The sequence below is a fragment of the Protopterus annectens genome, chromosome 10.part0 (genome assembly GCF_019279795.1).
Source record: "Protopterus annectens isolate FY-2018-M chromosome 10.part0, PAN1.0, whole genome shotgun sequence".
Taxonomy (NCBI): Eukaryota; Metazoa; Chordata; order Ceratodontiformes; family Protopteridae; genus Protopterus; species Protopterus annectens.
Genome location: NC_056744.1, coordinates 135,342,992 through 135,356,629, shown reverse-complemented (window position 1 = coordinate 135,356,629; position 13,638 = coordinate 135,342,992). Strand labels below are relative to the sequence as shown.

Sequence of the window (13,638 nt, the reverse complement as noted above, 5' to 3'; positions counted from 1 at the left end):
CCTCTGTGCCAACAAAGGTGGCCCTTTATGTTCGAATAAGGGTATCTGAACAGCCACAGAGGATGTACCAGCCTCCTGGTCCTTAGTGGCTTCCAAAGGAACAACTCCAGAGGGATCAAGAGAAGAATATGGATAGTCTGAGGAACAACTCATGGTCATAGTGACATCATTCACTAGAGCCTGAGTCACAGAAGTGGGACTAAAATCCAAAGTTTACCTTGTAATGTATCTTTTATTGTGGATTTGGTAGAGATGAAATGATGTACTAAGGCTCAAGTTTGTGAAGAAGCTAGATAAGGAGCACCTAAAAATGGCAGGATGAGGAAAAACAGCTGATATAACACAACCCCTAAAGTACAAATAATACACTTCCACATAAAAATGTCAACAGTACCTTCATCCCCTTTTGGCAGATAAACTAATAGGGAAGAATACAACTAAAAACACAGTGTATCCTTTCAGAGCAAAGCAGCTAAGAAAAAAACTGATCCAATACGAAAAGAAAGCCTCAATATGGGAAAATGCTGTACTTGGGATAAAGAAATTATCATAGATTACCTTTCTGCCTTCTTTTATATTTTGTGGAAAAAAAAATCTAATGTGATACCCAATCTATAACTTATCTGCTCAACCAGGAAAGCAGACTGATGAAGGACCTCCAAAGCAATGAAACACACATGCTGTTTGGTGGTAAGAAAGTTATGAAGTTCGGTACAGCACCTGACTCCAAAGATTTAGGGCATCTTCCATTTACCATAGCTGCAACCTGTGTAGGAATGCAGTTAATAAAGAACAGGTGCCAATGGGTCACTTGATCTTTGGCAGGATGCTCCACATAGCTTAGGCTACTTCAGCAGTGATCTGACAAAGAACATCTGCTATTTTGTTACACTGTACCAATAGGTAGGAGGATAACTGTGGTCATAAACTTACTTCTTTACAGTACTAATACATCTAAATATTATTTTTACTATATTGTTTCAAAATGGCATTTCAGGATGACAATATTGAAAATGCTTTGTTCTTTACCTAAAGGCTTTTTCTTTTCATGGTGTACACAATGGCCATATAACTTAACATCATATTTCCCTTCCATTTCTTTCAGTGCCTTCTAATCATTACTTAAAAAGCAGTGCCCTGAAGTACAGCATTGTCAGTGTAGTAACAGGTAGCACACTTGCTTCTGATGCAGAAAGCTGTGGGTTCTATTCCGACACCAAGTAGATCAATTATTGACACTGCAGTGCAGCATAAGGTAGCTGCTACACTCCTGAGTGTTTTGTCCTTCATATGAGATATTAAACTGAGACCTCATCTGTTTGAGCTGGTGATTGCTCAGGTGGATGTAAGATATGTAGCACCTATTAAAAGAGTAGGGGGGTCCTATATATATATATATACACACACACACACACACACACACACACACACATGCACACACAAATTTGTCATTTTACATCATTTTCATATTCATATTTTACACATCAAAACTTGACATTTGTATACTTTTATATCGACCCCATTACTTGTCCATAAGCATAATCTAATCTTTAATATTAGTGACACTATCCAGTTACCAATAAACATGTTTTCATTAATTCTTTTATTCAATAATACCCAAATGACATAAAATAATTTCTTACCTATATATATTTTCAATTTTTTGCTTATAGGTTTGGAGTCTGACATGGCTCCAGCAATTCTAACCATGTGGGTTCTGTCCTTGAGCCAGTTTGCAACCCATCTAGTGACATAGGGGTTTATATTATGTTTTCATAATGTCTATATTCATTAATGTCTATAGTTATAGCCCCATCATTTTTGATATTTTCAAAATGTTTTCTATACATAATTTATTCCACAGCTTTTTAACTCTTTCACATTTTAGGAAACATGTTCTGCTGTTTCTTCTTCACCACAATGCAAGTGTATTCTTTCACATTTGTTTTTATAAGGCATATTTTCCTTTATGGGTAACTTTTTATTCCCAATATATACAAAAAATCTTGACATTCAACATTATATCGACCACTTGTTTCTTTCTTTAATTGCTTTAATCTTTACATCTGGAACATTTCCCATGGATTAATACAATAATATTTCCCATAATATTATTATACCACATTTATCTATCTTCTTCTACTTCATCAATTTTTATTTTCTACATTCTTATATTTTGTTGATAATTCTCTATTTCTTCATTAAAACATTTTTTTGTTCTTTTATTATTTCTAATATTTTCCCCTATACTTATATATACTTCAATACATTTGTCAGTAATTTCTCATTTTTTCATTTAACCATTTCAGTACTTTATATAAATGTAATGACTCAGCATACATTTTTGGATTTGTCATAGCTAATCCTCTTTATTCTTTCGTCATATATAATACAACACTTTTAACAGAATTTAATCAATATCCCCAAGTAAAGGAGAAGAATATTTCTAGTAAAGGTTTTTGATATTTTCTAGGAATCAGGGCAACATTGGATAAATATGCTATCTTTCCTATTAACATTGACTTAATCAAATACACTTTTTATATGTAATCTGTACATTTTCCATGGTATAGAAATATTGGTTATTTCCTTTATTATTATAACACACCCCATCTTATTTTCTTCTTTATCAAAATCTATCTCTAAAACAGATTCTTCTTTCATAGAAATTGTACACCTACTATTTTTATTGTATCACCCATTCCTTTATTATTTTCCTTATTAAGCATCATATTTCTTTCTTTTAAATTTTCATCTAAATAGATAACTTCTCTCACCCACTCTCTAATTTTAATTTTTATAATAATATCATCTGCATATGATCATAATTGGAATTTCAACTTCTGTTTTATTTTATAATTTGCATTTTTCCTTTTCTGATTTAAATCTCTAACTATTGGATTCATGATAAAAACAAATAAAATAATACTCATAGGACATGACTCATACTTTATTATTCTTATAAGATGTTCTATACACTTGGTTGATTTTATTATTAACATTATACATATCCATTGTTTTCCACAATATATCATGCTGTATTGAATCAAATGCTTTATTAATCTTGCCTACCATAAGTTTTATATCTTCTTTCTTTTTTACTTATATCATCTGTAATTATTCTCACTATAATAAATAATTCTTGGCTTACTTTTTCCTTTTATACTGTACACACTTTCCTCCATTATGTATTGTATCTTATTCTTAAATCTGTTTTATATTATTTTCCTAAATATTGTATAGCCCATATTATTTACAACTATTGGTTTCCAACTTTTTATATCTTCTTTTTCTCCCTTTTTCCATATAAATTTTAATACACTACCAATTTCATATATTTTAATTCCTCATTTAACAATTCATTGAATATACATATTCGATAGTTTTTCTGATATCTTTCTAGATTTTTATACATTTCGAACCCAGTACTACCTGGTTTGGATGCTGATTCCACATTTAACTGTTTTAACAATTTATTCAGATTCATACTATGTGATCTCTTTTTTAAATTCTTTATTAATTTGTAAAGATTTTTTTACTCCCAATTTCTTTATACTGTACCTCTTTTTTAGTAAACATTTCTTCTAAATATTTTGCAATAATTCCCTATAATTTGTTCCTGTGTTTTATAATAATTTCTCTCATTATGCTACTATCATCCTTTGCTACCTTGTTTAAAGAGGTGAAGCTTCTTCTTTTCTTTCTTGTAAAAATATTTTTGTTTATACAATAGTTCTCTAACTTTCTCATCATTTTTCTTTGAATTTCATTCTCCTTCTCATAATAATCTCTATTATTATTTTCTAAATTATTCATCTTTTTTCTGTGTTTTGGCATATTCCTGCTTTTCTTTTTTCTTTCTTTATTTTTCTAAAATAGATAACTATCTTTATATTTTTTTAAATGTAATCCACCATTCTGACCTAACATAAAATGCTTTCATAGTAATATGATCCTTCCATAACTGCTTAATATCTTCCTTTCTTTTTTTATTCCATTCATTTTCATTTATTCTTTTCATACTTTTTCCCAGTTTTATATACTCTTTACTATGATCTATTTCCAAATATATTGCCAAATGATCTGAGAAACCTATTGCAATAGTTTTATCTTCCATTATACATACTCCTTCTTATATAAAAAAATAATCAAATTCAGATTTTAAAGTACCTCTCCTGTAAGGCCATGCTTTTTTATTCCATATAACTACATTTCCAAACGTTGTTACTTCTGTTTTATGCCTTTCACTATTATCTTTTTATTTCCCCTTACAGCCCAATTGAAATCTCCTGTATTATATCCATGTTTACAAATACATAATCCAATATTTTCTAAAATAGATTCTCCCTTTCTTTACTAATCACATATGCACATATAGCAATAATTCTATAAACTTTTTCTTGCCACCTTATATCTATAATTGTCAATCTTCCCATTTTGAGTAATATAATATCCAGAATTCTTACTATCCTTCTACATAGAACTACTATTCTTGAACACTGTTCATTCCCTATGTTCCATATTATTTCTCCATACCATATGTTTTGTGTCTGTAATCATTCTTCGTATGTCAGAATTCTTATATCCTCAAGAATAATTATATCAACACTACATTAGTTACACAACTCTAAAATTGTTATCCTAGTAATACTCATTCTATTAACATTCACAGAAATAATTCTTAAGTTATTCCTTTCCCTGTTTCTTAGTTCAAGTGAAAAAAAAGAAACAGAGGTTTGAAAGAAAAAAGAAGCAGAGGTTTGAAAGAAATTATGTTGTTTCCCACCACACTACATGAGCTGCCTGTGTTTGTTGAGTTTCATTTTCAGCTGCACAGACACACACTCAACTTTGGTTTCTGAGATAAAATTCTATACTAATTTCTTATAAGATAAGGTTTATCCATTTTGCTTCTTCTTTTCATTTATAAATGGCTTTAAATTTTCTTTTTATATCTTTAACTCTTATACTTATGGAATTATTTCCATCTTACTATTTTTCATCTTGTATCTTCTTCATAACTAATTTCTGATTCTATCTCTAATTCATATGTTTTATTATTTTTCTCAGTATTTTAATCTCTCCCCTGAAGTTTCATCTATTTCTATCTCATCTTCAGAGCTTTCTTGTATTTTTCTCTTAACTCTGATTTATATTACTTGGGTCATTCTCTTTTTCTTTACAATCCATCCATAAATGTCCTGTTCACATTTTTTTTTGCTTCATGTCCTGTTTTAACACATGTATTACATTTATTTTTGTCACAACTGTTAGCTAAATGTCCTTTGTTTCCTGATTGGAGGGCTGTAGTTATACACTCCTCTTCAGTTGTCTCCTTAGTCTGATAAAAGCTTTCTTTGAGAAACTTCTCCTGAGTCTTCTACTAATACACTGCTTACTTTTTCTGAGCTGACATTTACCTCTTCTCCCTTTTGTTGATGTTCCATCTCACACGGCATCCTCCCAGCTGCCTATTTGCTAGGAACAAGATACACGTACTTGTATACAACAACATGATTGCTGATTGTGAGTAGTATAAGTTCTCCAATGCCCTGGCAAAATTTCCCCCAATGTTATAAATACCACCTGAGATCTCTCCTGAAAAGAGGCTACTAGCCTAGTGGGACTAACCCAGTCAACAAAGGACAAATACAAATCAGTCATGTTTTGTTGGAATGCATCTAGAGATGGTTTAAACAGGGTTTGTTCAGTGACTGATTTTTGTTACTTGCAATCTCCTACTTGGGTATGTACTATTCTTTTCTTGCTTTGTCCATAAGCAGCTGCCAGATTTGTTGCTTATAAGTCTCTTTAGTCTCATGTCTTTGGTGCAGGTTTTATTCCACTCTTTACTTGCTTTCTACTTTAAAGGTGCTACTTAAATTCATACCTGCAAGACCCTTTCTTCTATGTTTATTTATGTTATTGACTTATCCAAGGACTCATTTCAGACATGACTCAGGTCACAGGGACAAGGCAGTATATTAAGAATAGATAATACAACAAGTGAAATATTATTGTTGCCACTGAATTTACATAATACTAAAAACAGACATTACATCAGAAGGATTATAAATGACATAAAAAGTTTGCATGACCATTAATACAACTAAAGTTAGCAGACAAGCACAACATTTTTTTAAGCTGGTGCAAAGAGAGAACACAGAAGGTACACTATTATGCAAATATACATCTACAATGTACACAAAAGAGGGACAAAATGGTTGCTAAAGTGCTGTGATTCATGGTTCTGCTAAGGAGGTAATGTTTACAGTTGTAGAAAGTACAATGTAGCATGCCTAGCCAAGTTACCCCTCACAAAGGAACATAGATTGCATATCCAAGATACCCCTCCTGAAAGTAAACAAAGGCATAATAATCAAGGCACCCATTTGTAATTCACCAACCGACATGAGCATTGCTAATGTGGCAAAATATAGAATTATAGCAAGTATACTGTAATACACTCCATCACATTACCATCTCACCTTTTGTGAAATGTAAATTGTTAATAATTCACAATGACAGAATTTGTTTGTCTCAGCCGTTATGACTTGTCAGATGCTTCAGAAATTTCAAAAAGGAAAAAATGTGGAATATCAAGAGAAGTCAAATGGCTTATAGGCAGAGAATGCAGAATGATATAGATAAGCTTGAAGAGGGAGAAGTCCTTAAATGATGCCATATTTGGCTCTCTAAGCCTCATATTAAAAAAGATGGAAAAAATCCGGTAAGAAAAAAATGGCATTTGCATGTCATCCTTGAAAAATCACTTATATTTTTTTCCTCAAACTGTTTTATATCTAACTCAAGTAAAGGCACACTGACTTAAATTGCAAAAGTATATATATGTATACATATATATATATATATATATATATATATATATGTGCATATATATATATATGTGTGTGTATATATATATATATATATATATATATATATATATATATATATGTATATATATATATATATATATATATATATATATATATATATATATATATATATATATATATATATATATATATAAAAATATATTTGCATACACACATATTTATATGTATATGAATATGTGTGTGTGTGTGTGTGTGTGTCTGTGAATAACAGTCAGGCCATACTAAAATAAATGATAATCAGATAACACTGCTCCTGAGAAGTGACAAGGGGGCTGAAGAAAGTCAGTTTAAGTTGGAATTGTGCATGTTTACTACTAGATGCTATGAGATATTGTCAAAAAGAGGCAAGAAGAAAATTATTGAACCGGAAGCATGCTTAACAGCAGGCAAAACGGCCTCAATCACAACTCATAAAAGTGCATTTTCTTGGAGATTTGGAAAGCTATCCCGAGGAAAACAGTGTTCACTTTTTCCAGAAAACTGCTATTAAGCTAGAAACAATTGTTCTAATTCAAAATGTACCTTCCTAACTTCTTAATCCTCAGCATGGAAAGCAATAGAAGCATCTTTGTAACAGATGATCAAGTCAGAAACACAAATGTATCCTCTGGGTGGTACTATGTTCACACAATGTTAGACTCAACCCCCCCCCCCCATCCATTTCTGTGATATGCTGAGTACATCTCATGCCAGTGAAAGAGCTGAGGCAGTCTGTATGATAGTTGGTATCATGTAGAGCAGGATGGAACTGTCTGCCATAAAAAAAAAAAAAAAAAAAAAAAAAAAAACATTACGAAGTGTTATATCTGACTCACACCAGAAAATTGTATCTCTACTGTACTTATTTGAGTGCTGTAAGGGTCAGTAACTACTATGATTAATGCTGTATATTATACATTCGGTTTCGGTAAATAGTTGCTTTTGGTATACTTCTTCTTGTTTGTTTCTTCAGTACCTTAACTCCTGTTGAAACATCTGTGTAGAGACAGGCTGGTTTACTTACATTCACACCAGATTGATGGAGCACTCCATAAGCCATTCTCTGAACAGGAACTGCTACTCCTCATTACGTACCCTGGAGGACAGCTATACCATGCCTTTTCACCGCTCAGGTAGACTTCTTTCTTATCCTGAAGTTTAGTACCACTCAGTGTGGGTGGCTTAGTACAGACTAAAAGAAAATACAAACAGACAACTAATTTAACCTGTATAAAGATGTAGATCTTTTGAAACATGAAATTAGCTCAGAAAAGTACAATGTAAAATATGCCTGACCAATAAAATTACCTGCAGTTAGTTACCTCCCCTCAAAAAAAAAAAAAAATATATATATATATATATATATATATATATATATATATATATATATATATAAATATGACTTTACTATATTTTAATAACTTTCTCTTTTGTATATTGTACTTTCTTTATTGTCTCTAGATATTTCTGTTAAATTCTATGTAAAACTGACACTGTACCTTTCAATGTTGTTCTTGTTTTATTGGAGCTTTTCTCCCCGGGCCTCCGCTGAAAATGGTCTCACACCCAGATGGACTATCCCGGTCAACAAATGTAAAATAAATAAATAAATAAAATAAAGGCAATAACATAGAAAGGAAACCTTTTGAACCTTAGGATTTGAATGATTCAATCTTTTTTTATTTTGGATTTTTTTTTTATAAACACACAATTCAAAGAGGAAAAGATTGCACAACGTGTAAATTAGTGCCCTTTCTGCAGACATCTTTAGAATTACTTTTTGACACCTGGGCATGTCTCAGATATGTGCATATCTTCAGTGCACCATATATTCTTCATTGCCACCCTTCCTTGTCATCACCTGTTTGCAGTGATGGGTTGTCTGACTATCCAATCACTTATCTTCTCACCATGACTTCATTCAGCAACACATTTGTCTGGTCTGAAACTCAATTAGCAGCACTTAAAATGTTCCAATATTTGGAAGAAATACCATGCTTACTTTTTTTCCCACTAGTTAATTTCATAAATATAGCAATGCAGGGATGCACTTCAAGTAAACTAATATGATGATGCCCACTACCATAACTGTTTTGTTAAACTGTAGAACACATTACCAGTTACTTTAAGGTGAATGCCAAGTATCAATACATTTAAATTTCATTAAAGGAGCATTTGCATTTTGGGGAGTGTCAAGAAGCATCTTAGGATAATGTAACTTCCTCATACCTTTACACACTTTTACAGATAAAGTGCCTAGATAGTATACTCCACTACACTCTGTGATACTACAAATTTAATAGCTAGGTAGACTATATTATATGTAGTTAGTATTCAATATTCTCCTCGTCAGTTTCTATTTAGCTTACAATCTATCCACTCAACGTGTGTTGATTCTCTCGTGCATTAACTTACTTTTGTATTAATCAGCATGTCATTTGGCTGCTTCTTTGTTCTATGCCTTGGTTATGTTTTATACTTTAGTAGTTTTTTAATAGTAGCATGTCTTTATCCTATGATTACCAAGTTCCATCCATCCATCTATCCATAATCCCCTTCTTCTCAATTTATTTGCACATAGGGTTGGAGTCACATCAATAGTGACTATCATCTAGAGTTGATATCCACACTGCCAGGTGTCTAACCCCCCCTACTCACACACATACAAACACACACAAAGTCATGCCTATGGATAGTTTAGCATGTCCAGTCCACCTACTGTACATCTTTCAAATGTGGAAGGAAACTGGACCACCCAGAGAAAAGCCACACAGACATGGGGATGACATACAGACTGTGCATAGAAGGCACCCCAGCTGAGAATCAAACTGGAGGACCTCTTGCTATGAGGTAAGAATTGTAACTGCTGTGCCAGTGTGCCACCCAGTTATGAAGATCAAGATATGGATAGTTACCAAGGTCCATTCACAAACAAATTTATTTCTGGAAATGTTTGTGCATTTTGTTCAGCTTTTTTGTTTGTCTGCTTTTACCTGCTTCTTGGAGTTTTCCTCACTTTGACTTCATTGAAATTTTAACTTTCCCATCTGGATGCTCCCAGTTTATGAATATAATAAAATCAATCAGTTGTATAATCATTATCGTAGAAAATGTATATAAATAATCCATCTCTGTGGTGTAGAGTGATAAAGCTCTGACTATGTTCCAGTGGACCTTTGTTCAAATAGTAGATTTGGTACTAGAACAATTGGGCAGGGAGGGTATGAGTGAGCTGTTGATGCTACCCCCCCATCCTATGGGGGCAGGAGAGAGGTGGCTTCCACATGGTGGATGACCTCTTGCATACATGGCACTAAAGTGGTCAGGACTAGAGATGTGGGATGGAGATCTCAGGCTGGTGATGATAACCCTCATTAATGTGTGGGTGGAGACATGCATAAATAGAAGAAGGGGTAAGGATGTGCCATGGTGATATAAGCAATTACATCCATCATCAATGCGGGACTTAGGAGCTTGCAAGAAATGCTGTTATTGCTGGAATGCCAACGGGGGCACAAACCACCTCTATAGCTGTATGAATGGTATCTCCTCTGTTTGTGTCTCATGCCTGTGCTTGGGATACTTACTACAGGGTGTCAAATGGACTAAAGATCTGCATGAAGAGGCTGATGTTCATCAGGCATTGAAGCAAAAAGCAGATAAAAAAAATATGAACTTCATATAAAAGCTTTTAAAATTCTCAAGTGCCTCAGTGCTACGTCAATAACTCACCAGAACTTAAACCTTCACAAATATAGGCACAGATCAGTAAGCCAAACAGTTTTTAATTAAAACAAAGTACATAAAGTTATTATATACACAAAGCTGCATATTCTAATAGCAGCACATTCAACAAAGAAATGCAAGTAAGTTCCCCCCACCCAATGTTGAATCCTTTATCGAAGTGTTAATGACAAACACATAATGACTTATGGAGTAGATTTATATCTCCATATTTATTAGACATCCTCAACAGTATATTTTCATTGATGCTTTCTACCTGATCATATATTAATCTACTATCAAGGAAATTACACTTTTTAAAGCTGCAGGGCCAACCCTTTAACAGTTTATATATATATATTCTCCGGTTCGATTCTCGGCTGGGATGCCTTCTGTGCGGAGTGTGCATGTCCTCCCTGTGGTCGCGTGGGTTTCCTCCGGGTGCTCCTGTTTTCTCCCACATCCCAAAGACATGCAGTAGGTGGATTGGACACTCTAAATTGGCCCTAGGTGTGAGTCTGTGTGTGTGTGCCTTCTGTAGAAGGTTGGGCACCGAGCTGGCAATTCGACACTGCAAAAACTTCACTGCCAATCATGAGCGGACAGATGATCCACTGTGATGACCCCTAAAAGCCGAAAGAAGAAGAAGATATATGTGTGTGTGTGTGTGTGTGTGTGTGTGTGTGTGTGTGTGTGTGTGTGTGTGTGTGTGTGTGTGTACATATATATATATATATATATATATATATATATATATATATGTGTGTGTGTGTGTGTGTGTGTATATATATATATATATATATATATATATATATATATATATATATTGTTAAAGGGCTACAAAAGTTGTATATTTATTACATCAGTTTTACATTTCATTGTCTTTATTTAGAAAGTATTTTACCCATTTCAATTTCTGCTTCCTTTAATTCTCAGCATTAGTGGAGATAATGGGTCTATCTCACATCAATGAGTCACAATTAAGATTCCTAGGGAAAACTGATGGTAGTCTGCCTTACCGACCATAAAGAAAACCATAAATCTCAGCACCTGCAGCCCCCCCCCCCCCAAGTAAATATACCAAATCCAAGGTCACACTACAGTGGGGGAAAAGGGCAAATTCCAGATGGTGGTCAACTATCGGTTTGCCCTAAGAAACTTTTCAATGAAAACTTAGTTCGATGGATAGTATGTTCGCTGAATCGGTGTTTTGCAGAAGAAGCGTTTTTTTTAATTGTGATTCAATGTTGTGATATAGACCTGGAGATATTGCATTAAATGCAAATAACATGATTTTATATTTTAACATTTAATTTCACAGGTTAGGCTTTTCCATACTTCATTTAATAGAACCATTTAAAAAAAGCATTTTTTTCTCCTTACAAAACTTATCATTTCTATTATTTTTCTATTTAGCTATTATTCATTTAATTACAAAGTACATGGGTATGATTGTGCAGAATAAACTCAAAATGGGAACAGCTGATAGTTTTTAATAGGCTCACATTATTGTCAAAATCTGTGTCACTGAAATCAAGCAGATGAAGGAGCTGAGGGTAATAAAATTGCTCTTACCCCAAGGTTGCACAGTCTCAGAGTTAGTATATTTATTTATATTTTTACAGAAGTGTGTGAGCGTGCCTACTGATTTTTGTTTACTTGTTTCTGTTAAAGTCAACTGTGTGTGTTGTTTACTTCATCTTCCCGTGGTGCAGTCTTTTCCAGTGTGATGTTCTGCTACAGCAAATGGTTGATCATACTGTTAGTGAGGTCATGCTAGCACGCACTGATAAATTCAAACCCATACTGCGGTTTGGTTTTAAAGGTAAGGAAAAACAAACTAATGACACCGATTGAACTCTTAGTTTCCCAATACGTATTTGTACTGACATGAGTTCCTTTAGAAACATTATTTCCAAAAATAGGAACATTGTAACAAGCAACAGTGATTTAGCTTTAGCGTTGGAAAATAGCCCAAGTTTCTCTTACAAAAGAACCAAACCTTTGCGAAGTTCCTTTGAGAAAAATGATAAAGCATTCTTAATCATGAATAATGTGAGTGACAACAAGTCTCCAGGCATACTTGAATGTGAGGGTTGTGTGGTTTGTAAGTGTATTTACACTGGAAAGGAATTTGTTTTCAAACACTGTAGCTACAAGGTTGTTTTTAAGAAATATTTTAATTGACACTCTAGTAATGTGGTCTACACAGGTATTTGTGTCACCTGCCATTTCTTTTATGTGATGAAATCATTCAGGAAATTGTCTGACTGAATTAAAGAGCACTGTGCTGCAATTAGGTCCAAAAATCAAATTGTGCCTTAGGCAAGCGCAACAGTTTTTGTAATGGTTTCCTCAGCTTTCAGTTTATAGTGCTTGAACAATTAGACAATTCTTTTAGAGACACTGAAACTTTGCATGAGGTGTGAGAATTAAAGTGGCAACTTTTATTAAATGCTGTGTCATCTCCTGGTATTAATGAAAACCTGAATATCAGATCCACACTGAGATGGAATAAACTCCACCCTTAGTGATGCTATTCTTGCCTGTTATTGGCTTAAGTATTGTTTTTTATTAAAAAGTGTACACATTTGTTTCTCATTGGTAGCTATTGTTTTTATTGGCTGTTATAGATTTTAAAATGCATGACACTAGTATTGTGGTTCATTTTCTGATGAAGTTCTTGACACCATAAAAGAACCAAAGAGCTCAACACGGTTTCACTCTGTGTTTTTTTCTGCTAGTCCAAGAAGTTGTTTTGTTATTTAGTTTATCTCTTCTTGTTGGTTTTTAAGTATTATATATACATACATGCGTGCACACACACACACACACACACACACACATATATATATATATATATATATATATATATATATATATATATATATATATATATATATATATATATATATATATATATATATATATATAGATAGATAGATAGATATATGCATCATAGCATATTGGTCTTAAAACAAACAAGATAATGTTTCTTTAAAAAGGTCTATATTATCATATCACACGCTCAGAAGAG

General features: G+C 33.1%; 1 protein-coding gene across 1 annotated transcript in view; it reads right to left on the bottom strand.

The window, feature by feature from the left end:
- The window catches only part of LOC122813005 (beta-2-glycoprotein 1-like), a 202,606-nt gene that overhangs the window by 160,806 nt on the left and 28,162 nt on the right, over positions 1–13,638 (bottom strand). Inside the window, exon 2 of the mRNA XM_044085106.1 lies at positions 7,903–8,070. Within this exon, the coding sequence (XP_043941041.1) occupies positions 7,903–8,070 (168 nt within the window). The remainder of the gene's footprint in view (positions 1–7,902; positions 8,071–13,638) is intronic.